The sequence below is a fragment of the Castanea sativa genome, chromosome 1 (assembly GCF_040712315.1).
Source record: "Castanea sativa cultivar Marrone di Chiusa Pesio chromosome 1, ASM4071231v1".
NCBI classification, from domain to species: Eukaryota; Viridiplantae; Streptophyta; class Magnoliopsida; order Fagales; family Fagaceae; genus Castanea; species Castanea sativa.
The window spans coordinates 8,916,613-8,944,236 of record NC_134013.1 but is presented as its reverse complement, the minus strand read 5'-3'; the positions used below and the strand labels follow the sequence as shown (position 1 = coordinate 8,944,236).

General features: G+C 36.8%; 3 protein-coding genes across 5 annotated transcripts; 1 reads left to right on the top strand and 2 right to left on the bottom strand.

Moving 5' to 3' along the window:
* Positions 1-6,220: 6,220 nt before the first annotated feature.
* Positions 6,221-11,346, top strand: LOC142617566 (sugar transporter ERD6-like 6). The gene is made up of 18 exons (XM_075790471.1): positions 6,221-6,524; positions 6,682-6,744; positions 6,833-6,922; positions 7,042-7,101; positions 7,215-7,280; positions 7,372-7,437; positions 7,543-7,618; positions 8,546-8,610; positions 8,694-8,786; positions 8,969-9,049; positions 9,138-9,222; positions 9,618-9,664; positions 9,775-9,837; positions 9,927-9,986; positions 10,093-10,158; positions 10,240-10,299; positions 10,730-10,844; positions 11,072-11,346. The coding sequence occupies exons 1-18, from the start codon at positions 6,333-6,335 to the stop codon at positions 11,182-11,184; spliced, it is 1,461 nt and encodes a 486-aa protein (XP_075646586.1). The 5' UTR covers positions 6,221-6,332; the 3' UTR covers positions 11,185-11,346.
* A 4,872-nt stretch (positions 11,347-16,218) lies between these two features.
* LOC142643188 (3-ketoacyl-CoA synthase 4) lies at positions 16,219-18,538 on the bottom strand. Its single transcript, XM_075817735.1, has one exon. It carries the CDS (start codon positions 18,087-18,089, stop codon positions 16,518-16,520), a length of 1,572 nt encoding a protein of 523 aa, XP_075673850.1. The 5' UTR covers positions 18,090-18,538; the 3' UTR covers positions 16,219-16,517.
* Positions 18,539-21,702: 3,164 nt separating this feature from the next.
* On the bottom strand, positions 21,703-27,624 carry LOC142643197 (uncharacterized). Of its 3 annotated transcripts, XM_075817742.1 has the most exons (10): positions 27,484-27,623; positions 26,959-27,030; positions 26,806-26,880; positions 26,268-26,351; positions 25,368-25,448; positions 23,806-23,875; positions 23,615-23,706; positions 23,387-23,428; positions 23,194-23,274; positions 21,703-22,149 (listed from the first exon to the last, which is right to left on the bottom strand). In XM_075817742.1, the coding sequence occupies exons 1-10, from the start codon at positions 27,508-27,510 to the stop codon at positions 22,078-22,080; spliced, it is 696 nt and encodes a 231-aa protein (XP_075673857.1). In that variant the 5' UTR covers positions 27,511-27,623; the 3' UTR covers positions 21,703-22,077. The 3 variants fall into 3 exon arrangements, with proteins under 3 accessions (XP_075673857.1, XP_075673862.1, XP_075673868.1); XM_075817747.1 differs by lacking the exon at positions 25,368-25,448 and having other exon boundaries at positions 27,484-27,624; XM_075817753.1 differs by lacking the exon at positions 26,268-26,351.

Below are 27,624 nucleotides of genomic sequence, written 5' to 3'. Positions count from 1 at the left end.
CAGCTAGGTCCAGGCCTTATTAGATGGATACAGACGGCCCTTACAGTGGTCAGAGTGGGTTCTAGCAAGTCTTCACGAGGATAATCCTAGGCAGACATTGAGCCGAGGACGTCGCCAAGGTGGCCAATAAGTCTGCATGTGTGTTTCCACTTCTAGAAACGTGAGAAAGGATAAAAGAATCAAATTCTGATTGTAAACATTTGACCTGGGTCAGATACTCTTGCATTCTTGGATCCCTAGCCTCCATGGTCCTCGTCACCGAGGTGCGCGGCATGTATTTGATATCAAAAGCTCCCAAAATAGTTCCCCACTTAGCTACCCTTCCGGAGTAGTCAGCACTTCGTAACACCGACTTGAGAGGCAGTTGGGTCAAAATCACGATGGTGTGGGACTGGAAATAGTGAGGAAGCTTTCGCGTGGCATGGACTACGGCTAGAAGTGCCTTCTCCAAGGGCAAGTAACACACCTTAGCTTCATTCAAGGATTTGCTTACGTAATAGACCGGTCTTTGCACCCCGCCGTTGTCCCTTATAAGGACTAGGCTGACTGCATGGACGGCCACAGCTAGGTACGCAAACAGGACTTCATCAACCTTCGGTCGAGACATAATGGGTGGCTGAGAAAGATATTCCTTAAGTCGCTAGAAAGCTAAAGCGCACACCTCGGACCATTGGACTCCTTTCCATTTATTTAACAGTTGGAAAAAAGGCATGCACCGGTCAGCTGACCGAGAGATAAATCTGCTGAGAGCAGCGATCATTCCGGTCAACTTCTGAACTTCCTTTGGATTCCGAGGTGGCTGTAAGCCTTGGATGGCCCTGACCTGCGCCGGATTCACCTCTATCCCTCTATGAGTCACCATGTAGCCTAGGAACTTTCCGGAACCCACCTCAAAAGAACACTTTGAGGCGTTAAGTCGCAGCTTGTACTTTCTAAGTATTTGAAAGGTGTCATCCAGATCTTTCACGTGCATGGGTATTGTCTTACTCTTCACTACCATATCATCCACATATACCTCAATAGTCTTTCCAAGTTGCGACTCAAACATTCTGGTCATCATCCTTTGGTAAGTAGCCCCTGCATTCTTCAATCTGAACGGCATCACTTTATAGTGATAGTTCCCTGTTGGAGTAATGAAGACAGTCTTCTCCTGATCATCCGCCGCTAATGGAATTTGGTAATAGCCTTGGAAGGCATTTAAAAAGCTCATCCGAGGATGTCCGACCGTGGCATCCACAAGCTGATCGATGCACGGCATCAGGAACGAGTCCTTTGGGCAGACTTTGTTTAAATCTGTGAAGTCCACACATACTCTTCACTTTCCGTTCTTCTTTTTCACCACAACTGTATACGCCAACCACTCCGGGTAGAAAACTTCTTTAATAGCCTCAGCCCTCTTGAGCTTGAGCACTTATTCTTTAACAGCCTCAGAATGCTCTTTAGATGAACGCCGAAGTGGCTGCCTCTTAGGAACAATGGCAGGGTTGATGTTCAAATGATGACAAATGAAGCTTGGGTCAACCCCCGGAGCCTCTTAGGGATCCCAGGCAAAGACATCGATGTTGTCCTTCAAAAACTCCACCAATTCCATCTTCTCTTGGTGTGGTAAACGTACAACAACTTGAAAGAACCTTTCGGGATCATTGACTATCAGAAACTTCTCCAAATCTTCACACATGGCTTCCTCTGCTGTCACCGCATCGGGCGCATCCAAAGTCGTTAATTGCTATAAGTCCTTCATAACCGAGGCCGAGGACTCTGATTTGGCTTGATGCAGTATTGCAGCCGATATGCATTGCCTTGCCACTGCTTGGCTGCCACGAATTTCTTCGGTGAATTTCCCGAGGGGAATTTTACTTTAACATGCAAAGTCGAGGAGACAGCACCCAAAGCGTGTAACCAAGGCTTGGCAAGAATGGCCGTGTATGGGGAATACACGTCAAATACAATAAAGTCCACCTCGACCGTTTCTGAGCCAGACTGTACTGGCAATCGAATCTGCCCCTTTGGTATGACAGTCTTCCCTTCAAAGCTTATTAGTGGGGAGTCATAGGGAGTGAGATCCTCCAGGTTTAACCTTAGCCCCTTGAACAAGTCGGGATACATAATATCCGCGCCGCTGCCTTGATCGATCATCACCCTTTTGACGTCGTAATTTCCTATCCTCAAAGTGACCACTAGGGCGTCATCATGGGGTTGGATGGTCCCAACCTTATCCTCCTCTGAGAATCCCAAGACAAACACATTCCCTTTAATCCTCTTCGGCTTCGAGCCTAACTCCTCGGCCTGGGAGTGTGAAACTGCCATCACCCTGGTGGGACAGGAACCGGTCCTGCCAGGTGTGGCGAAGATAACGTTAATCGTTCCCAAGGGCGGCTGAGATAAGTTGTTCTTTTGATTATTTGAGCCGGACTGACTGCCTTGCCCATTAGGTTGGTACAGGTGCTGCTTCAATTTCCCCTTGCCAACAAGCTGTTCCAGATGGTTCTAGAGGGTCCGACAGTTCTTAGTAGTATGACCCACATCCTGATGGTATTGGCAAAAAAGATTCTGATTCCGCTTCATAGGGTCCCCCGCCATCTTACTAGGCCATCTGAAGTAGGGTTCCTTACAGACTTTCTCCAGTAGTTGGTGCACTGGTTCTCAGAATACAGTATTAACTGTTTGAGGAGTGGCTGAGCCAGACTGCCCAGAGTAATCTCTCCTCGACTTATTGTTGTGATACTTGTTCGACCTGAAATCCCTCCTATCCTGCGGGATTACCTTTGCCTTACCCTTACCCTGCTGTTGATCTTCCTCAACCCTTTTGTATTCGTCAATACGGTCCATGAGGCGACGTACACTCCGTACGAGCTTTTTGGTCAAAGATTTCCTCAAGTCATGGTCAGTGGGAAGGCCCACTTTAAAAGTATTAATCGCCACCTGGTCAAAATCTCCATCTATCTCATTGAACATCTCCCAATATCTGTCGAAGTATGTTTTCAACGTCTCCCCCTCCCTCATGGCCATAGATAGTAGAGAGTCCAACGGTCGAGGAACTCTGCTGCATGTAATGAAACGAGACGCGAATGCCCTAGTAAGTTTCTTGAACGAACCGACAAACCCCGACTTTAGTCCATTGAACCATCTCAAAGCAACAAGTCCCAAGCTAGAAGGGAAGACTTTGTACATTAAGGTCTCATTGTGAGAATGCACCGCCATCCTCTGATTAAAGTGGCTCACATGTTCCACCAGGTCTGTCTGGCCATTATAAATGGTGAAAGTGAGCTCGGTGAATCGCTTGGGGAGCCTTCCATTCTCAATCCTGCGTGAGAAGGGTGATTTGGAGAGTTGGTGTAATGCTCGGCTCATAGCGTCGTTCCCCAAGCCCCTGGGAGGAAGCCTCCTATGCTTACGACTTGGTAGGTCATCCTCTTCGCAAGAGAAGGTTTCGCCGGGGGGTCTTGGACCTTGAACTGTAACTGCTACCCCGGGATTCCCCTGAAGAAGGATTGGATGGGGGTGAAGCCCGCCTTAGTCTGACATGGCGCAGCTTCTTCTTGAGGTGGTTAATCTCCCTCTGCATGGCCTTGGCATCATCCTCATGGGAGGCGCTGCCTCCACCGTGCGTATGACTCGCGCTAGGATATACGGTATGAATGCTTCCCTCTCGATCCCTCCAACGCTCAAGACGCTCAAAAAGATCTTCGGGCTACGATCCTTGGGATTCTGCATGGTGTGAGCCTAAACCTGCCATGATGTTCCAATTCCTTCAAAACTAGACTCCCCACAAACAACGCCAATTGTAAGTTCACAATTGTACCCAGACCCAAAAACGAATGTTGGGCTCAAGCCCAATGAGCCTTATACAATAAAATTTGTAGAGTATGGGTTTGAAATCTAGGCTCGGGATGTTAGAAGTTCGATTAGCAGGCTAGAGTGTTACAATTTGTGCAAATGATGAACAAATATGACAAATAGATCTCCTCGGATGTAAGCCAAGGACGATTTGTATAAATATTCTCTTTCTAGGTCAAAGTTTACAGTCCTTAGTTCCTATTTTATTCTTAGCGGAAAGTGCCGATCTTCTTCTCTTTCCTTTTTCGTCTCCTTATATACTTCTACCTCTTCACTGTTCATCCATGTGTCATACAAATCTTTCCCTTAGATACTTGTCCCATCCACCACCTTCTTGAAGTCTTTAAATAATAGCAGAAAGGTTGAATTCTATTGTTCAGAGGTCATTTCTCCATTAATGCGGCCAGGGAGGTAGATGCAGGGTCTTTTATGTAGAGGTAGCAGCCTTTTCTCTAGATATTTCTATCACATCCTTGCGTCTAGAGGGTGCTTGGATGTTAGAAGTTCGATTAGCAGGCTAGAGTGTTACAATTTGTGCAAATGATGAACAAATATGACAAATAGATCTCCTCGGATGTAAGCCGAGGACGATTTGTATAAATATTCTCTTTCTAGGCCAAAGTTTACAGTCCTTAGTTCCTATTTTATTCTTAGCGGAAAGTGCCGATCTTCTTCTCTTTCCTTTTTCGTCTCCTTATATACTTCTACCTCTTCACTGTTCATCCATGTGTCATACAAATCTTTCCCTTAAATACTTGTCCCATCCACCACCTTCTTGAAGTTTTTAAATAATAGCAGAAATGTTGAATTCTATTGTTCAGAGGTCATTTCTCCATTAATGCGGCCAGGGAGGTAGATGCAGGGTCTTTTATGTAGAGGTAGCAGCCTTTTCTCTAGATATTTCTATCACATCCTTGCGTCTAAAGGGTGCTTAGATCACCCTCTTACCCATTAGTTTTTTCAGAATTCTGCCTTTAACCTTCTTGGCAAGTCCCGGGGTCATTGTCGGGCCTGTCCGAGGAGACATTCCTCCTCGGACCTTTACAGTGCAGACTGACTTGTGGGCCTGGAGGCCTTAATAAAAAAAACAAACTGGTACCCGTCAATAAAGCCCAAAGCCCAAATGTTTATTCGGGAATTTTTACCCCCCACAATAATGCTACAAATACAAAAAAAAAAATTATAAGTCAAATTTAGATATAATATCAAATTTAATTATCTGTCAAAATTATTAATATTATTAGATCAATGCAATGATGTATATTGGGTTGCAAAAGATTTTTAAATTTTTTTTTTTATAATTATCATTTTTAACATATAAAGATGAGAGAATTTGGATTCCAAACGTCTTCATTGGAAGTTAAAAACATTTTTTTAATTATTATTTTTAATAAATAAAGATTAGAGAATTTGGATTCCATACGTCTACATTAAAAACATTTAAAGGTATTAATCTATTGAGCTGCAAATATTTTGAGTGACGAATATTTTATTATTACACACTTTGCTACAGCTTGTAAATTTGTCAATCTAATTATTTTAGGACCACAACTAATTTCACACTAATTTTTTATTATGATTAATTATTTGTCGCATCTACAGTCCATCACTCACAATCAATTACATTAAATAATTATAAAAACAAATATAAAATAAGAAATACTAACAGATGCTGTTAAGAGATTGGATAACAATCCATTTTAAAAAAAAGTTTTATGAAAAAAGAAAAAAAAATTGATAAATTTTTCATTCCTCGTAAAAGTGATATTAAAATTTTTTTAAAATAAATAGTTAATTATTACCCTAACTCATGGCTTATATAAAATTTGCTGTGGACAGTGGTGCTCTAAATTTTTCTTATAATAATCCAATGACCACGTGCAAGAGTCGCGGTAAAGTGAGTAGACGTAGGTTGTGACTGTGCCTGCCCCTACTCCCTAGATTTTTTGGTATAATAATTGTAGCTTACAAACGTGGAAGAGCAGGTTGCCAAGTTGGTCTCACGGTTTTTCCATGAGACAGAGCGAAACGGCGTAAAAGGCCAGTTTGGATTTCCATTTCCAAAGTTTCAACTAACAGTTTGGTCTCTGGTCTCTGGTCTCTGTTCCCGTGCGGTCGTGGTGGCGTTATTACATTACAGCCCATCGGCCAGCGCACAGACAAAAGTAAACAGCTAATAGGACACAACAACCACACAACTACAATATAGGCTAAAGAGTGGTGAGTAGCGAAGTCGTGGACTTATCATTTAATCTTCACTACGTAATAAGTTGCAACAAAAATTATTTACTTACTGTAATTTTAACATTTTTCATCTACTTGTACCAACTAGTATCCATTTTTATTTTCTCCCTCTCAATAATTTTTATAAAACACAGTCTCAACTGCCAATAGTCACTCAATTCTCTTATTCGTAGCCAAATAAATTCAGTTCCTCCATTTCTCTCTCTCTATCAGTGTCATAGGCTTGGTCTGAGAGAGAGAGAGAGAGAGAAATGAGTTTCAGGGATGAGAACGAAGATGGGAGGGATCTCAGGAAGCCATTCTTGCACACTGGGAGTTGGTATCGTATGGGGTCAAGGCAGTCCAGTATGATGGGCTCGTCTCAGACCATTCGTGACAGCTCTATCTCTGTCGTAGCTTGTGTTTTGATTGTCGCTTTAGGACCAATCCAGTTTGGTTTCACTGTAAGCAATCTTCTTCTTGTTGATTCTTAAGCAACAAATTAAGCCTTTTGCTATTCTTGGTGTCACATATGTAACAGCAACAAAGCTTCGAACTTGTTTTCTTAGCAACTAAACAGAGAACTTAGTTTCTATTGTTGTTTTCATGTACTTTTTGCAGTCTGGGTATTCATCACCTACTCAATCCTCAATCACTGCGGATCTTGGACTTTCGGTTTCAGAGGTGTGAATTTATATCTGCTGTTTTTTTTTTTTTTTTTGGTGATTTCGATTTTGTCTTATACAAGTTTCTAACAATATTCTTGGGCCAGTATTCTTTATTTGGTTCCTTATCCAATGTGGGTGCAATGGTTGGGGCAATAGCAAGCGGTCAGATTTCCGAATATATTGGTCGAAAAGGGGTAGGATTTGGTTCATTCATTGCTTTTCTTATTGTTACTACACATTGGTTTTATTTTGTTTTTGATTGTTTTGATTATGATTGATTACTGAGTATTAACTTTCTTGTGATGAATTGCAGTCCTTAATGATTGCTGCCATTCCAAATATTATTGGATGGCTTGCCATATCCTTTGCCAAAGTAAGATATATTGATTGTTCCATTTTTAGATTTAATTCAACTAGGCATATGGATTTTGGAAAGTACGGGCCAAAGCATATTGTCTTATATAAAAAATTAACTGATGTGTGTAGGATTATTCATTTCTCTACATGGGAAGACTGTTGGAAGGGTTTGGTGTGGGCATAATATCTTATACGGTAATGTTAAGTTGCAATTTTGATCTTCTAGTTTGGTATTCTGTGCGAAAGATGAAATCTTGGGAGGTTTAACTTTGTTGATTATCTGTAGGTTCCTGTGTACATATCTGAGATAGCACCTCAGAACATGAGAGGTGGTTTGGGTTCAGTGAACCAGGTTAGCTATGTTTGGTGGTTTATCTTAGCATGAGATGGTGTCATTAATACTATATGAGACCAATCATTGGCCAATTCAGTTACTTTTCTTTTTGTGTTTTCCTAGCTTTCAGTCACCATTGGAATAATGCTGGCTTATCTGCTGGGACTTTTTGTTGAGTGGAGAATACTAGCAGTTTTAGGTAATCCTCTGAAAGATTCAATCTGGTGGTCATATATGTACTCTCATTTTCTTTATGTTTTTTTCTCATATCAATTAACCTCATCTTTTTTGTAAGAGATGATATTGATTAAAAATAAAGTTTCCTCTATACCTTATTTGTCTACCAAATCACTGGTGAGCAGAGATGCTTACCGGACAGAAAGCTTGCTTTCATTAATTATAGTCATAAAGTTTCAGGCCTACAAAATTCAATTGTCTTTATTAATAAGCTTAATTTTCCTAAATTTTATGAGGGGTAAAAAAAAATTGTGGTGATGGGGTTCTTGACAGAGGTTTTTTGTGTAATACAATGGGAGTGGTGAAACTTGTTTAGCTCAAATTTTGTTGAGAAGTTAAATTTAAATGTATTTCTAACTTAGTAAGGCTCAATGTCTAGTTGGTCTGTACTGTTTGAGTTTGATAAGGTTTATCTTGATGAAGGCGTGTTCATAAGCTTTAGGGTTTATCTTTTCATGTAGTGTGATAATCCAGTTTCTTTTTTAGTAAAATCATATCATGGGAATAATATTCATTTATTTTTTGGTATTTGGAAAGAAAAGGGCTAAAGCCCTGCTTAAGAAGGCTATATCAACAACAAAAGAGACTCAAATCATTCTGCAATAACCCCAAAATTTTAAATTTTTGAGGCTTATTCACATGAATACTTGAGACTTTGGGTTTGGGGTGCTCATTGGATTTTGTGGTTTCTTCAGTGAATTCTTTTGTGGTCTTTGAACAACTTTGCACTCTTTAACTCCTTGTCATCAATTTATAAGTAAGAAGTTAATTCTCCTACATGTTCTAAAGGAGTAAGGAAAATGTGAGCTAGATATAATTGAACAAAAGGCTTCATATATTTGAAAAGCATCTTGGGAATGATAGAAAGTCATGACCTCTTCTGTTGCAGGTATGCTGCCATGTACAATATTAATACCTGGTCTATTTTTCATTCCTGAATCTCCTAGATGGCTGGTAAGATTTTTAAAATTGGCTTTCTTAATTAGGTGGATAGCTTATTGTAGTTTCTTGATTTGTGTTTTCCTCCCTAAAACCAGGCAAAAATGGGTATGACAGAAGAATTTGAAGCTTCTTTGCAAGTTCTCCGGGGGTTTGATGCTGATATTTCCATTGAAGTAAATGAAATCAAGGTAAATGCCACTAGTCTGGAAATTAAACTGGTTTTATAATTTTACTTTATTCCCTGTCATTAAAAGAAGTCAACCCTTTGACATTCACAATTTCAGGCTAGAAATCTTGAAGTACATAATTATTGATTCCACATATCTGGGAAATTACCTATTTAAATGATGGTCAAATAAGCATTTTGCAGAGATCTGTAGCATCAACAAGCAAAAGGTCAACTATCCGGTTTGCGGAACTCAAACAAAGAAGATATTGGTTTCCTCTGACGGTATTAATTCTTTTTCTAACATGTTTAATTTTGTCAATCTTTGTTGTGGCTTCTACCTAGTTGATTTTGGCTAATTTATTTCCTGCAGATTGGAATTGGATTACTTGTTCTGCAACAGCTTAGTGGAATCAATGGCGTCCTATTCTATTCCAGTACCATCTTTGAAACTGCTGGTAAGCATGAACTCAGTCATCTTGCATTGAAGCATTTCATAGAGGTAGTGTACCATAAAAACAGTAGTCTTAAAATTGAGAGCGTAAAATTGCATACTCAGAAGTTTAACACAGAACCTCAAGAAACTACTAGTTGTATCAAGCAACGTTTTTCATTTTAAATCCTTTTTGCAATAAATAGTTCGCTTTTCAGTATCCTTATATAGTATAATCTATTATTGAACAACCTTACTTTTACATCCTGAAAGAGCTCAAAGCTTGTCAATGTCCCCATGTTGGTTTTACCTGAAAAAGGTTGCTTGTCCAATTTCACAAAATTCTTGTATACAAACTAGTGAACTGGAAAATCAAGCTTAATGCTCAAGTGTCTTATTAGATGCCATAATTGTCTACAGGGATTACATCAAGCAATGCGGCTACGTGTGGACTTGGTGCTGTTCAGGTACAGCTCAAAGATAAAATGCAATATATGTAAATAAAATACTCGATTTCTTTTCCTTATTGTCTAATGTTCTCAAGTCATAATCACACGTAAATTTGTATGCCATCCAGGTTGTTGCCACTGGAGTGACTCTATGGTTGGTGGACAGAGCAGGGCGTCGGCTTCTTCTTATTGTGAGTTGGAACATTTTCCTCAATGTTTATTTACCAGGTAATGATCTACCTGGAGGAGAAATGAAGAATTTTTTTATTTTTTGTTTCAGATTTCTTCCTCTGGAATGACCGTTAGCCTCCTAATTGTTGCAGCATCATTCTATCTAAAGGTAATAATTTAGTGGATTTTGTGGACAGGGATTGTGATATGCATGCAAAAAATTTTGTTATTCTTCCATGTTCTCTACAACTTTAACTGTATGATTATGATCCCAGGATTTTGCATCAGAGGATTCTACTTATTATAGCATATTGGGCATTGTTTCAGTGGTTGGAGTTGTGGTATGCCTATATTCCAACTCATTATATATTAAACTTAATGCTATAATTTCCTTTATCAGTCTAACCTATTATTTCTTTCAGGCAATGGTAGTGACCTTTTCACTAGGAGTTGGAGCCATTCCATGGATTATAATGTCAGAGGTACCACCATTACATTACATTTTCTCATTGAATTTCTTGCTTTTGTCAGAAAGGCTGAAATGAGATGCTTTTGACAATGTCCCTCTTTATTTTGAACACCACCATCTCTTTATTAGTGAAACTTTACCCTCTATTATTTCCACTTAATCTCTATAGAGAGGGAGAAGCATAAGAATCTGCTTGAATGTCAAACCTTTTACCTTACAAATCTTAATTTTAGCTGTAAAATAACGTATTGTAAATTCAAAAGTTATTGCGTGGATTCCACTGGAAGCAACTCAAAAATAGTTGTTCATCACTAAATTTGCTTTGGATAGGAGCATCGACTCGTTACCATATGACCTCTATGTAATCAAAAGAACATTTTTATCTGTATAACTTGCTGCAGTTAATGTTACAGCTCACGTATTGCATGAATTTGGTGATGCAGATTCTTCCAATCAATATTAAAGGCCTTGCCGGAAGTATTGCAACGCTTGCCAACTGGTTCATTGCCTGGGTGGTGACCTTGACCGCAAACTTACTCTTGGACTGGAGCAGTGCAGGTCTGCACCTTTCTCCCTTTCCCTCCAACTACATGTGCTTAACACCATGCCAGTTACTCTAGGGAAAAAAAATGCAGGAGATGGCTTTTGATCTTTAGTCAATTACTTACATTGACCTACAGACAGAATTGTTTATTTTAATTCTCTTCACTCTAATCATTTTGCTTCTTTTTTACTATTGGTTTCATTGGTCTTTAACTAATTTAGGCTGTCTCTGCTATTGACAGGAACCTTCACCATTTATATGGTATTGTGTGCCTTTACTGTGGTATTTGTTACACTTTGGGTCCCTGAAACTAAAGGGAGAGCTCTGGAAGAGATTCAGTTTTCCTTCAGATAAAATTTTCCTCTTTCTTTTTGTTTTCTCCTTTTTGATTAGAAGAAGCAAATTTCTGCGATTCCGATTTTGTAATGATTCTGCAGATCCTGTGCGATGTAGACGTGTATATTTTTTGCCTATGCATAAAGACAGCTTTTTCAGTGAGCTGTGTGTTTCTACAAATAGCTGTATTCTGTGTTCAACAGTTTCCTCATTTTTTTATTTTTAATTCATTCATATCAATTTTTCAAGAAAACAACATTCGCTTGCACATATTGCTAGATATTAAGGGACCAAATCCAAATGCAACCTAGAGAATGTGTAAATCATTTACAAGATAGGATACGATATAACACTCATGTTGTCTGTTATATGATAATTTGTTTTTATTATCTTGACAAGACATCAATTAATTTTTTTTGTTATCGTTGGGAGTTGAACCATTCTCTCATTCCATGACTTGAGTTAACAAGAACCCACTACACGGCTACATTGTTAAGTTGTCACATCATGTGCAACTTAGAGAAGTTAGGTCAAGTGTATAGACAAAAGGTATCATATATGAGAAGAGATAAATCTTCCCTTAAATAAATTTGGTCGTTATAGTATCAAATTGTCAATTGCTCTTGTACGAGCTACTGTCCACATTTTTTGGTTAGTAATGTCTAGAAGTTTCTGTATAGCTGGACTGACCCCATCCTTGATATAATTTACAAGCATGATCATGTGCTTTGATTTGATGGGCATCATAATCAGTATGTGAATTGATTGAACTAGGGGTTATAATCAAATTGTCAATTACTCTTGTACGAGCTTTTGTCTACATCTTTTGGTGAGTAATGTCTATGAGATTTATGTATAGCTGGACTGATCCCATCCTCAATATACTTTACAAGCATGTACAACCATAATTATGTGCATTGATGGTCATCATCATCATTATGTGCATTGATGGAACTAAGTTTTGATTGATCTATTTTTGTACATTATATTGAGAATTTGGATAGGAGATTTGACGTCCATACATTAAACTGAAAATGAGTTTGTACTTGGCTTCAATTTCATAATACCATTTCCATTATAAAAGATTGGGAAATTTTCAAAAAGCAAAACCTGACCCGCAAACAATCTGAGTTTGGCCCTCAACTTTTTGGCTATCTAGTGGGAAGACCTATAACATGAACTCAATCCCACTTGGAAGCCCCACTGGGCCACAGGATGTTATAGATAATATATTTTCTTAAGCATTAACCCAATGAGTTTACCTCAAAAAAAAAAAAAATCACACACAATGAATTATTATTAGTTTTTTTTTTTGGTTTCTCATGGGATGTCCAGGCTAGCTTTTGCGCATCTCGACTAAATCCTTGCTCGCGGTAAGAGTCTGCCGCTGGTCACAAGATATTGCAGCTACTAGGACTCAAATTAAGAAGTAAACTCAGTCAAACCTCATAGCCTTATCTAGTGGTGAATAAGTTGCTGGGCCACACTTGGTGGTTAGTTATTATTAGTTTATTACTTATTAAAGTACTTCATATTTACATGGACTCTCAATTTTACACCATTTTTATTAATACCAATCTTTGAAAAAAAAAAAAGAGTAAAATTTGGTCATAAAATTATAGCTATATTTTGAATGTGCTCTGACCTTGCCTCCTGGTGGGGGTAGGGCTTATTTATTCAAAACATTTGAAAAACAGATGGCTTGTTTTCTTTGGTCAGAAAAAACACATGATTCATAAAACCCACAAGAGAGAACCATGGATATGGTTTACCCATCTGACTGGTAGCCATTGATTGGCCAATTCAATACAACTTTAACTTCGTCAAACCTCTCTTTCTCTGTCTCAATCAAAAAAAAAAAAAAAACTGCAAATTCAAATATAAAATTAGGTAACCAGAACCATCCATGATCGAACGGCAAGTCAAACCGTCAATTTGATTGGTAGGCATGAAAATGGTAATTACAGCCACACAATCACTAAAATAACAGGACTAACTTCTAGATACAAGAAATAGTTTGGCAACAAAATTACAGTTCTTTTACAGGTAGCTGGTAATACAAATTTCTTCAGGGCCACAAATTAGCCTCACTTTCAGTAGGTCTCTGCTTAGGTGAGATTAAATCATGAATAAAATACTATTTTGATAAGATATTTTTTAAAACTTAAACTTTGTAAAGAGTTTTTTTTTTTATTTTTAAAGTAATTTAGAAAAAAAAAAAATCAATAATTTAGAAAAGAAAAATAAACTTTTGGTAAAATTTAAGAATATGAAGTAAAACATTTTCAATAATTTAGAGATGAAAAACGAACTTTTAATAATTTAAGAATAAAAAACAAACTTTTAGTAAAATTTAAGAATCATAATAATATTTTAGCCTTAAAAAAAATAAGACACTTTTTTCTACCAATTTGTGGAAGATCCCAGGGAAACTATGAGCCCAAATGATTTATCAAAACTTCATACCATTACCAGCCTCTGTAACTTCTCAAACCAGCCTCACTATATACCCCTATAAATTTCAGCCATATTCCCTAATGCTCCACTGTATGTTTTGTCAACGCAATAGACTGTATTATAAGAATTCTACAAGACACTGAATTTTTCAAAAAAAAAAAAAGAAAAAAAAAATCACTGACTCTCTCAAACTCACCTAACTGAGACCCACCACAAGGTCCACATCATAAAAAATACATAATTTGGGTGAGGCAGATTTTTTTAACCATGTTAGTATGACGTTGTAATGATGGGATCAAAAGATGGATCTGGAAACGCCAAGCGGCCCCAGCTCTTCCAAATACCATTTATATAATCTGGAAAAGAGTTCTTTAAAAAATACAAAAGATTTGTTACGTTTTTTTCCAAAAACAAATCTTTGCTCGACGTCTTCAAAGTTGACAATAGTGTGTATCTTGTCTTTACAAAAAGTATCTATAAACAAAGATAGAATATCTTTCCCAAAGTACTGTAGGAGCATATATTACATGATAGTTAGCAAAATTTTTGAATCAGTTAAACACCGTAAAATCTAAGAAAGGTTCAATAATTGCTCATATAGTCTAACTCAATAATGATGTTAACGCAACAAAATAGCTAGAGACAACTAAATGTTATTCTTCACTATTGTTTTGGCTTTATAAAAAAAAAAAAATCAAATGTCATTCTCTAATGAGACTGACCAAACTTGATCTTGCATGTATTAGGAGGCATCCAGAGAAGTAGAAGAATATGCTTGCAGATTCTCCATTGACAAAAATGACATTTATGTGACACAATGGTAGGATCAAAAAAATAAAAAATCCAATCCTGCATGTATTAGGAAAGCATCCAAGGAGTAAGAGAATATGCTCACATATTCTCAGTTGATATAGATGACATTAGTATGTGCATAAGGCTCATATTTCCCACATTGACATATAAAAAAATATCAATTTTGCAGTTCCTTATGTATCTCAATAATTTAGAGAGACCATCAATACATATTTCTCTTTCATTGATACCGAACCCCACTATTATTTTGCCATTGTTTTAGCTTATAATTCCAATGCATACTGAATATCTGCAACAGTTTAACAGGAAACAGGGTCCCCAAAAAGTCAAATTGGAAAACAACAATAAGATCAAAGGAAAGGGGTACCAATGTTTAGATGGCTCTGCACATTTCTTTGGAAAACTACCATTGTAATTCCATCCTCATCTCTGGGATGTAGGGCAAATTTAGGGTTAACTAAGACTGTCCACCCTAAACTATGCATTTGAATTTTGTAATGTACACCATAAACTGCAGAGACCTGCAATCAATATCTTAATTCAAGATTAATTTGCAAGGGCACCCCATGGTCAATGTTTAAATGAATATATTAATGATAACAATCCACTCTAAACCATAGGGACATTTGCAATGTGTATCCTAAACTACAAAAATTCATCAATCAACACTCTGATTCAAGCCCACTAATCTGCTTGCTAATTTAGACAATAACTTGGATAGTGACTAATTAATTATAATATTGAATTAGGGTGTTGGTTGTAAAAACCTTGTACTAAAGGGCACCTTAAAGTTTAGGGTAGATAGCTGCAACTAACCCACAAATTTAAGAGATTTAGAAGGCTGCATTTAATGCTTTACTCTCTACAAACTGCCACTACAGATTACATTGAGAGAGAGAGAGAGAGAGAGAGAGAGAGAGAACATCCTAGTTTCACCCCTTATCTTGAAAAAATCATAAGATAAATGACATTGGGATCTTTCTATAATTGTCATATTTCCTGCAGTAGTTGGCAAAAAGAGTAAAGCATTCTTAACCGATCATCCCAACCAGCCAATTTATTGCATATCAGATCTTATCCATAAGCAGCAAAAATAAACCTAGGCAAATGGCAAGCCAGCAGAATCAGAAGTATTACCTAACTAACAGTACGACATTAGCATAGGAAAGAGGGAAAAAGCAACCACTGATCCAAATCTTGTGCGACAGAGAAGTCACCTATATTTCGAATTATATAGTTTAAACTTCTACATAGCAGTGTGTACAATAACATAATATATATATATATATATATATATATATATATATATATATAATCGAGAAGATGCAAGAAAAGTTTAGGAAGAAAGTCTACATGTTTCAACTATTCAGGGTGCATATAAATTTGTAGATGAATTTTTCTACATTACTTGTTCCTTCTATATCTATGCAGTCTTAACTCTTACGCACTAAAAATTAAGTTATGCTAGATAGACAAACAGGAGGATAAATGATGTTTTCCTTTCATTAAGAATTTCAATAAGAAAGCACGAGTTCATCAAATAGGGAACAAAAATCAAACACATATCCATAAGAAAACGAGTTGTGGATAGGCCTGGCACCTAGCTATCTTTTCAACAGTGGACACCCAAGGACTTCATCTAATAAAGTTTGCCAAGCAAACATAATCTACAAGGCTAAACTAAATTCTAGTTTTACATAATTTCACATTTCATGCAATGCTTCTCTCTATCGAAAGAATGGAATATGAGACTTCAAATACAAGTTGAAGATATTCCATAGATTTATGAAAACTCTTTATCATTAACAGAAAATTACAGAAGAACAAGATTATGCAAGTTGAAATTTTGGAGCATTATTAAATTACAAAATCAGCATTTCTCCAAATCATAGTACTCTGGAAACATAACTGAAACATACAAGAATTGTGAAGTAAAAAGGACCACAATTTGACATCTGGTATCAAACAAAAAAAAAAAAAAAAATCCAACAAAATACAATCTCAGGAACTGACAAAGGTTGAAATAAGGATGGTTAAGCTACCAAAGAAAAATACCCTGAATGGAGAGTCAAACCAAAATGCTATTCAGCTAGTGTTTTCACAGGATAATTGTGAATACTGTCTTCCCAAGGACCGTTATGAGACGGCCTCACATTCCGAAGTGCCTGCCAAACTGCACTATTACATTTGAAACCACTTCCAAATGCTATCTGCCACACACGATTGCCCTTGCGCATCCTCCCCTTAGCCTCTATATAGGCCAACTCATACCAAATGGAGCTCGACGAAGTATTCCCAAACCGGTGAAGAGTCATCCTAGAAGCCTCCACATGAATTGGCAACAACTGAAGATTCTTCTCCAATTCATCAATCACAGCCCTTCCCCCAGCATGAATACAAAAATGATCGAACGCCAACTTAAAATCCGGTATATAAGGCTTGACATCCGCATTGAACAACTTCTTAACAAGCAGGGTCGCAAAAAACAGAAGCTGCTCACTAATTGGCAACACAAGAGGACCCAATGTGGTGATATTAGTCTTAAGAGCACCTCCAGCAATAGCCATCAAATCCTTCGACAGCGAAACACCCGTCTTCCCCTTATCATCCTGTTCCTGATAAACACACCTAAAGGCCTTATCATCGGCCCCACGATGTGTCCTCACGACATGAACGAGCTTATACTTAGCTCGTCTCCGATCCACAGACTTATTGGAGAGCAAAACCGCAGCACCCCCAACACGAAACAAGCAATTGGGTATCAGCATAGACTTCTTGTTCCCAAAATACCAATTCTGAGTGATATTCTCAGTGCTCACAACAACAGCATTAGTATTCCTATGAACTTGTAACAAATCCTTAGCTAAATCAACAGCTATAACCCCAGCACTACAACCCATACCCCCCAAATTAAAACTCCTAATATTACCCCTCAATTTATACTTATTCACAATCATAGCCGAGAGAGAAGGAGTTGGATTAAACAAACTACAATTCACAACAAGAATACCAATATCCTTAGGTTTCACACTACAATTCGAGAACAGCTTATCCAAGGCACCAAACATAACCTTTTCGGCTTCGTCCCTCGCCGCCACCATCGTCGGCTCCGGCGGAATCGCATGCATCGCCTCCGGCACATACGTGTCGTCGCCGAGGCCCGAGCGCTCGAGGATCTTGCGCTGAAACTCCAACGACGAGTCGTCAAAGTCGCCGGTGAGGCGAGAGTGTTCCATGAAGGAATGAGACGGAGCCTTGAGATGATCGGGCGGTTTGTAGCATGAGTAATCCACGAGGTAAACGGGTTTGGGTCGGGTCATGATGTACACGGTCAAACCGAAAACCAAGAAAGCCGAGCAAATGACGACGCTTACAAGGTTGTACTGGAGGTGAAGCCAAAGCTGCCGAATGTCGTCGAGTTCCATTTGCGAGGTTTCGATTAGGGTTACGATGATTAGAGGAACGAAACATAGGGTCAAAAGGTTCGAGATCAGGTAATGGTAACCTAATTTTACGTACTTGAGATTCACGCTCTGTAGAAAATCCGGAAGCCTACGTGACTGTTGGATCTGAACACCAACCGAACCACCACCACCAACGACGCCGGAGCCACCGTTAGCGGTGGTTAAACGGGTTGCGCGGCCTTGGTCCATGGCGGTGGGCCTATCAGTTTTTTTTTTTTTTTAATTAAATGAAAGAAAGAAAAAAGAAAAAAGAAAGTAGAGGGATTAATTGTTTTGTGGGGTAAGTAATAAAAGAGAGAGAGATTTAGTGGTAATAGCAGGCATGTGAGTGTGTGAGAGGACAGTGTTTGTTTGACAGTTATAAAAAAGGAAAAAACAATTTAAATAACGGCCCGTGGAGAAGAAAAAGGAATCTACGGTGTGGCTTTGAGATTTTGACTATGTTTTTTTAGCCAATCAAAGTGGGTCTGTGACACTGTGTACATATGTATTTATTTTTATGTTATGTGCTGTGTACTCTTTTGCAGGGAGGTTATAACTCCTATAATAATAACAAACAAAAGTTTCAGTTCCTTACGAAACGAAAAACTTTGGTTTAATAAAAAATTCAAAGCTTTTGAATCTCGTTTTTTGATGTGAAGACTGGAAGACTAAACGCCGAAACTAACTACTACTACTACATGGTAAACATCGTTTTCAAAGCCGGATTTACTTTCGGATTTTTCGGGGTTTTGCCGTCTTCGAAAGTTATTCCTAATTTCTTATTCTTATCATCAAAACGTTTATTTTTATTTTTTTATTTATTGGTTTTCTAGTTTGATTTTTCTTTTTGCTTTTACTTTTTAAAGTCCACGTTTGCCTGTATTATTAAGGGATTTTTTTAAAGAAAAAAAAATTATATATGATACTTTAAGTATTGATCTTAATGTTCTTTTTTTTTTAAATTTTGTCACGTTGATACTTAATTTAAAAAATACACTTTTATTCATGAAAAAAAAAATCACATGACAGAATTTTAAGAGATAAATCTAAAAAACAATACCTAAATAGTGTACATAAGTCCTGCTATTTATTAAAGACCATTTAAAGAAGATTTATATTCTAACTATAAAAAATTAATTGTTTATTTTTTCATGAAAAGTTTCTAAAAATATTTTTAGGATATATCATATCCATTAATATTTCCCTATTTTTAAAATTAGAAGCCTGCGAAGAAGAAGGAAAAATACAAATTTTAAACCAATACTTTTAAAATTAGAAATCACAAACTCTTTTTTTTGTAATTTTTAAAGTATAATGGTATTTTTAGGATATCTATTTATTACTCAATCATTTGTTTTTAGGTAAACTACGTATTTGGTACACTATATTTCAATCGAGAAGTGCTACATTCACAATATTTTTACAACAAATCATAGATGGTTAATTGTTATTGGTTCAAATTTGAATTTAGCCCTAATATTACTTTTTTAACCCAATAATAACAACCACTAACAACTTAACACTTAGAATTTGTTATAAAAATGTTATAAAACTGTTGTGGACATATTATTTCTCATTTCAATTTGGTCTCTAACATTTTAGTACCGTGTTAATTTGGTCTCTAATCTTTTAGTACCATATCAATTCAGTTCATACCATTATCTTTTTTATAAAAATTAATGACGTGTCTAATGGTTAAAATAAAAAATTAACTTCTGTTAATTTGATAATAAACTTAAATTTTGTTTTAGTTGTTTGTCATGTCAATCATTTTCATCTAACATATAACAGCAGATATTAAATGGATACAATAATAAAACAACAGAAACTAAATTAATATAATTGAAAAATTATAAACAAAATTAAAATGTGGTATAAGTGTCAAGAACCAAATACGTAGTTTATCATGTACCTTTACACAGAATAAACCAAAGTTGTTGAAAGTTGAAACTTTTCTTTTACTGAGAGGAAATTTTTAGCGACTAGTCACTTCATGCATCTCATCCAAAGATGTGTGATGAGTCCGATGGCTCATATCCACTGCCCTTGATCAGCCAAAAAAAAAGAAAGAAAGTAAAAGTTGGAAAAATATGGTTTTGTTCTTAGCCAAAAGAAAAAGTGTGCTTTCATTATACAAAAATAAAAGTTGGCTTCCGTATTGGGCTACTGACTTTGCAGATTGCAGGTGGAAGAATAACTGGATAAAGCACTCAGTTGCATTAACAGGGTAGTGAGCAGTGTACATTAACAAATCCTAGACCTTGCTGTAAGCAACAAGCACACTTGTATTGTTCTCTGACAGCCCATGATAAGACCTTGTACAGTATATATAGCTTGTTATCCAATCTTATGGTGACCAATGGTACCTGTTCATACCACTATCAACACTTTTAGTTAGAACATTTGTAGCAGTGGAGCTAAATAGCTATATAGCTATTTTAACTCTACCAAAATACCAAAAAAAAACATACAGCAGTGAAGCTAAATTTATATTTTTTTAGCTCATTGTTACAGTGCACGTCTATAGATAGATGTGCACTGTTCATGAGAGCTAAAAAAAATTAATTTTTTATTTTGTGTTCACATTACCTTTTTATTGTGGTGTTTTTATTATAGTGAGATATATTATTTTATTGTGGTAGATATATTATTTTATTGTGATGTTTATATTATTTTATTGTGTTAAAAGCTAAGATAGATCCACTGCTGCAGCATGTATGTAGGTAAAATAAATAAAGTAACTTTTGGTAGAACTAAATTGCTAAATTTTTATCTCCACTGTTGTTGTGAATGCTCTAAATTAGTGGTGGTGTACGTGATTCTGTCGGAATGGTTTGGGAAATAGCTAGCTAGCAAGGTGCATATACATGGACTAGCGGTACATGATGTCAGATTGCTTGGTTTTTCACTATACGTATAGAGCAGGTTGTTATTGGCTCACATGGCACAACCATTTTGGAGCTTGTGGCTGTACGTATGGAAAAACAGTGGCAACGGTCTCTGCATCGAGAAGAACCATGCTCTCTCGAGTGAAAGCAATGATAAGTAATGCAATAGCTACCAATGAGAAAGGTGTAGCGATCACATCGAGAAAGCATCTCATGTATATGATACATGCATTCTCCCTTTTGTAATATATTGATCTCATGCGACCGTCGAATCAACACGCCGTAAGAGTCAAAATACATATATAATATATGATCGATGCATAAGATAACTATTGGGTCACATCAAACAACAATGAGAACCACGAGAGCTTATTGTTTTAGGACTGGAAGAATGATCAGAATGTGTAGCAATTAGCAAACCCATACAACTGCACCCTAACTCGCTTGTTGGAGAGAGAAGCTGCCCTCTCCTATAACAAGACCATTAAAATGTTGAAAAAAGATGAAGATGCCACTCCGTACACCTCAATTTCAAGCCTCCTACAATAAGTATGTGGCTTTAGCTTCGATCCTCCTATCTCGTTTAAGACTTCATATTTACTTGTTAATATTCAATAGCCCTTCATTCCAATTCAGCTAAAAAAAACATAGAAATGAAATCAGACACGTGGCTTGTTAAGACTCCAATTATTTTGTTTTACATTTTTTTTTTTTTTTTGTGTGGGTGAACAACGACTGAAATTGACATGATTTTATAGAAGAAGAACAGGCTGTATTGCCAACGCTCTTTTTCCTTTTTTGGTGGCTCGCGGCCCACTATTTCTGTGTTTTGTAACCTTTCGACAGTTAAAATGAATCACCATAACTGCTCCGGCCAGTTCTCACATGGTGACCAAATCCTTTTCAACCATTGACATGTCAACGACTCAACATTTTTGTGCTTACTAAATCTTACACTATAGCTTCCACAAGTTGGACTATGATAAATGGCCTCAACAATCATAAACCCCCATGTGTTCTTCTAATGGAAAAGAATCATTAAATGTAAAAATACGAAGGGGCATAACAATGAAAGCTAATAGGGCCCAGCATTCGGATAACTCATTTTGAAAAATAAAAGCAGTGCGCAACAGGTGCACATGAACTGGAGCAATTAACAATAACAAGAAGCCTTAATCCCGGATGAACTGGAGCAATCAATTACGAAATTTGAAGAAACAAGATCAGAGGTCAAATAACAGAAAGATAAAGTGTGTCCATTGGGTAAAATACCGAATAGGACTGGAGGATTGAAATGGATGCAGCAGCTAGAGGGCCTCCTTTATAAGCTTTTCAGTGAGCGCTTTGGGGAGTCCCATCACACTGTCAGTTGTCCCAACCTGCACAGAGTATCACCAATTATCATGCCTTAATTTTTTTTTTTATTTTTGGGTACGTACTAATTAATATGTCAACCCAAACATGAAAGAAATACTTGTCAGTAACTAGTAACCCAGACCAAAGCTAAAGACAATCCATTTGGAAAACATTGAAGCAACTTATCCAAGCAACCTTTTTTTTTTATATTAAATACTTATCCAAGCAACCTTGCAATGAATTATTCTCTAACAGCTAATATTCAGAGACACGAGAAAGTTTCTCAGTATTATTGATGGTGGAAAAGTTTTGATCAAGACCATCACCCAGCCTAATTGAAAGACAAATTTACTCCCCTGGATAAATGCTTCAAGAAATTGAAGCAAAATGAATTCTAGACACATTCTTCCAAGTTGCCAACCCAAAACTAGCTCAACTTAGATCTTATAAAAAGGTGAGTTTAATTATTAGACAATATTCTAACACTCCTCATATGTGGGCCCAAGCTTCCCCACAATTTGGAGACCCAATACATGGAATATTTAAATGCAACCCAACATGTGGAATAAATTACAAAGTGAAGACGTGGTTTGAATTTAGGACCACTTGCTCTAAGACTATACATATTACCATTAATCCCAAAAGGTTAAGTTTGATAGAAAAGGAGTGAATTTAATTATTCAATCAACATTCTAAATAACAGGCACAAATTAATAGGATCAAATAAAGGCATGTCTAAAATGTAACCAATTGTCTGCCATACATAAATGACACCTCCTTTCTTTGTAAAAATAAAGTGAAGGGTGATGTTATAGGGTTCAAGACTCATTAGGTGAATACGTAACTTACCAATAATAAAAATAAAAAAGCAATCAGTTTATGCAAGTGTATCGGCAGGTCAATACATGAGGTTTTGGGGAAAACATCCCATCGACTAAATTTTAGGAACCAATAGAAGGGGACCACAGTTTTTGAAATGAAACTCTGCTTTTCCTTTATACCTCTTATCTCTATTATTTACAATTTTGGATTTCTGTTAACGGGTACTCAAAGATTAGCAAACTAACCACTTGTTTTACAAAGGGCAGTATCAAAGGATGCTCTATGATCAGTCCCCCAGCAACATAAAGCACAGTCCCCTCCTCAATCTGAAAATAAAGGGGGAAAAAAGATCAGTGGAGGGCTATAGCCTATAAATCATTATCTCACCAAATGATGCAGAAGCAACCACCAAATTCAATGAAAGAAAACAACTATTACCAGTTTCTCAATGGTTTCATCTGGTATTGTATGGAAATAGATCTGCAATGCATCACCGCATAAGTAAAATTTGGCAAATGTATCTCTAAAGACAATAATTAAGAGCCTTGATACTCAAGAAAAAATGATATAGCTTTTCAATGGAACGCTAGTAGGACAAAATTATAAATTAAAAAAACCCTCAACAATAATTACTGAGTTTCACAAAGCAATAAAAGCATATGGTACCTCCACTCGGTCCCATTCTCCTTTTCTGAATCCTGTCTTAAGGTTTGTCACGAGCACTGATCCCACAGTTGCTGCGTGGCTCCCAGAATAGTCTGCAATCATGATGATAAAATTTCCTGAGTTATTAAATAGGAAAACAATAGGGAACTAGAAAAAAAGGGGGCAAGGGGGGAGCAGAGAGTTAAGCAAACCTTTCAAAAACTGCCGTGCTTCTTCCTTACTGGATGGTTTTTCCCTGACCACACCTTCATAGACCACCACCTCCAGATCATTTGATAATAACAGTAAGAAATAACACAAAATAAAGTTCAGCTCCAAGCAAGGTAAAAAATGAACAATCCTACATCTACAAACAATTCTTGTCACCAGAAGGCCATTTATGTTTGAGGATACAAGGTGCAATTTGCACAAATGGGCATAAGATACATCAGTGTCCATAATATCTCTCCAGAAGTATTGAGGGTATATGCAAGATCATAATGATATAGATACCAACAGGTGGTGAAGAAAACTCTAGAATCTACACAGGTCATGCAAACTAGGAAATGTTCCTTTGAGAGTACAAATACTTTCTATTTGCCTAAAAGTATGCCGCATCCATGACATACAGAGATATATATTCTGTTAATTTGTCCTAGGCTAAATAGAAGTTTTTGCCACTGCTCAGATTATCCATAATAAGAAAACTAGGAATAAGATCTATGGCGGAGATGTTCCAAGAAACAAAAGCAGAGCACAGAAGTTAAGGTTTTTTTTTCTTAATATCATTGTTTCCTAATACTTTTGTTTATTAATTTCCCACCCGTAGAAAAAAAAAAGGGTTAAGGCATAAGTGCAAGACACAAATTTCATTGGAAATTATTGAATTTCTGGCAATGTAAATTTAGCCTTAATGATATTCTAGCATGCGAGAAAATAAATTAATTAATAGAGTAATTCCATTAGAGAGAGTGTGTGTTGATTTGGGGGCGAGGGGAGAGAGCATATTCATGTCACTTTATGTTAAAAACATTTCAATGTTGCAGTTGGCAGGAAAATTTTGGATGGCTAGAAGTATGCCCACAGCTGATAGTTTTAAATAAAGCCTAGGAGAAATAAAGGAAAAAAGGTTGGGCCTGGTACCAAGCCCACAGCTGGAGGTTTTCTAGCAATCAGATAAGTTCTTTTGGCTCCCACAAAGTTCCAGATATGTGCTGGAATTGAAACCCTATCTGTTACTTATGAATTCTGATCTAAAAGAATTAAATTATTGCCAGCAGCACTTGGTTAATTAGAAGATTAATGCCTGATTTATTTCGCTGTAAAATTTGGTCAAACCTGAAAATGTTTTCTGTTGACCGAAAAATCCTTTATAAAATTTTGTAAAGCATTTTACCAAAATAAACTGGTGAAAGATTTTAGAAAAACACAGTGGCTCTCCCCCCCATCTGGTGGCTGGGCTGCCAGTCAGGTGGATGAAGCCACCAATGGTGGCTGAGAGGTAGTAGTTTTGGTGGCTTGTGCTTGGAGAATTTTATGTCACACCAAACACCTGAAAATATTTTACAACAAAACTAACGGAGCATTAGTCTTAATAGATTAGACTTATCTAGGTTGGCAAGGAAAGAAGGTTAGTTCCAACTAAACTCTACCAGCCAATTCCCTATACATCCTTTGCATATTGTGGACATTTATTTCCTAGGTTGAAAAATGAAAATGTAAGATAAGTGCAACAAATCAGGAATATAAATATATCAAAGGACTTGATTTATACTTGGTCACAAGTAACTAACAATGTTGGCTCAGCATCCTTTACATAGTCACCAATGGGGAGCCTTTGTAAGATGGCTTCTGCCTGAGAGTAAGGTTCCATCAGCTATTGTCAGTACAGAGTCACAGTTCCACTACAACCAGAAACCAGTTAACTGTATTGAGACAATAACCATGGCAATAAGGATTGTACGGAACTATGCATGTTACCAATCAAAAAATGATATAGAAATACGCATGTTACTGACAGAGAGAGCAGAAACAAACACAAAGTGCATTAAAAAGATATAATTCCATAGATGCAACAGTTGAGTATTGCAGCACCATAATCAGTATATTAGTTTTCCTCTAACAAATAATGAGTGTGCAGTCAATGCCCCAAATTAAGACAGATCTAGCCTTTAAAACAAAGACTAACCAACAGCCATAATATTGATTCCAAATCAACAATCACAACAAGCATATAGATTTACAAATTTTTTGAAAGATTAACTAGATACATATGCTCTGATATCCATGCTCAGAAAATAACATGGTAATGAAATCCGTCTCCAGATTTACATTTGTGATATTCAGATATTCATCTACCATTGATAAACAACTTTGATTTAGGTTTTTACGAAAGGAAGAGAAAACCTAACCAGAATGGCCTCATCTCCCTACCTTGACTAACAGTATGAACTACATGACATCTGTGCTTAACAAAGCAATGGAAGTGAAGCACTCGTGTCTGACTATGAAGATCCTGTGAAATGCAAGAACTGAAGAACAATAATTCCTCTCTCCAAAGGCAATGTATGATGTATCCTCGGTCCATAAATGGCACTAGGTGATATCAGACCTAATATGTTGTTGAAACAGAGAGTTGAGTCGATAGAAAAATAAAAAAGAAAGCGAGACATACTGTGTCAGCCGCAATCAAAATCTTTTGTTCGTCATCATTCTCTTGATTACTGATAGTTTGTAGTTTTGATAAGATGGCATCAGCCTGAGATGCAATCCACACTCAATCAATGGAAGAAAATTAAAAGTAAACATTCCCACTCTTCATTTGTGTTACGAATGGAACAATAAGAGAATAAACACATGCAGACAGAAAGCATGACAGTGAATGACTACTTTAATCAAATGTAAAACAAGAATGAGAATTCTTGTTTTATTATCCATATTGCTTCTGTATGATAATTAGCACAAGAATGAGAATTCTTTATAGCCGTAGTGTACATATCAACCCAAAGTTGCCAATGAGCTATAACTCAACTGGCAATTCCTTCTCCCTTAATAATGGGATGGAGGGTGAGGACGGTTGGTTCAAGACCCACTAGATGCATTTGCAACTTACCCCCCCCAAAAAAAAAAAAAAAAAACTTAAAACCCCAAGTTAGTATTTATAACATTTACTAATGCACTTTGAATTTAATATTCAAGATAGAAATCCCCACCTTAGCCTCAGCAAGAGCCATAACCAAGTCCTCTGGCTTTTCCTTTCGGATGCATTTTTCATCAATATCTGCAGTCTAAGTAACTAAAGGAGTCAACTTTCTGGCTATCAACATGAAATGAAATTAATAGTAGCTAGCTGAGAGTAAAAATACCATAATTGTGAATTCATATCCCATCTCAGCTAATATTTTTCGACGTGCTATTGACGATGATCCCAAAATGATCTGCACAAAATGCCCACACTAGCACTCAACAATGGTGGATAAATCATAAATCAATCATCTCAAAGGTCATAACTTCATGTCCACTTCAAATTTTACATGACTTCAGGAACAAACTTTATTGTATAGTCCTAAAATCTAAGATAAAACACCTCTTACCACAAACAAAATTTAAAAAAACAGAATAGAATAAAATGTTCAATAGTCCCAAAAGTAAAATTTAAAATGTTCATGGGGTTTCATTTGATAGAAAAATCTATGAATACCCAGTTCTACATTCTCAAAATATTAAAAGTTCACTGCTCTCAGTTATAACTTATACTATAACATACTCACTCAGCGAAGAAATTGCCAAGGTTGGAACTTGGAATATATTTCTTTCCTATTTTCTATAATTCCTTCGAAGAGTAATCAAGATGTTTGACTTTTGTTTGTTTTTTGAGGAGTCATACATACCTTGAATGAAGAAGTAGTCGCTTCCATGTTTCTCTCTTTCGAGCTCCAACGAAGATACGAGTGAGAGTAAACAGGTGCAGCAAGAAGTGGAGGTTCAGGTAGATGTGTTAGCTACGCGGTTTATACCAAGGAATAAGGTTG

Bases quoted from the DNA above. Each gene is read 5' to 3' on its own strand.
- LOC142617566 (XM_075790471.1), top strand. From the start codon at position 6,333: ATGAGTTTCAGGGATGAGAACGAAGATGGGAGGGATCTCAGGAAGCCA. The intron at 7,438-7,542 runs GTTAGCTATGTT...GTGTTTTCCTAG, and splicing joins GTTTGGGTTCAGTGAACCAG to CTTTCAGTCACCATTGGAAT. The intron at 10,159-10,239 runs GTATGCCTATAT...TATTTCTTTCAG, and splicing joins TTTCAGTGGTTGGAGTTGTG to GCAATGGTAGTGACCTTTTC.
- LOC142643188 (XM_075817735.1), bottom strand. From the start codon at position 18,089: ATGGACCAAGGCCGCGCAACCCGTTTAACCACCGCTAACGGTGGCTCC.
- LOC142643197 (XM_075817742.1), bottom strand. From the start codon at position 27,510: ATGGAAGCGACTACTTCTTCATTCAAG. The intron at 26,881-26,958 runs GTATTTTTACTC...TTAGTTACTTAG, and splicing joins GATATGAATTCACAATTATG to ACTGCAGATATTGATGAAAA. The intron at 25,449-26,267 runs GTATGTCTCGCT...CCTTACTCTCAG, and splicing joins TTTTGATTGCGGCTGACACA to GCAGAAGCCATCTTACAAAG.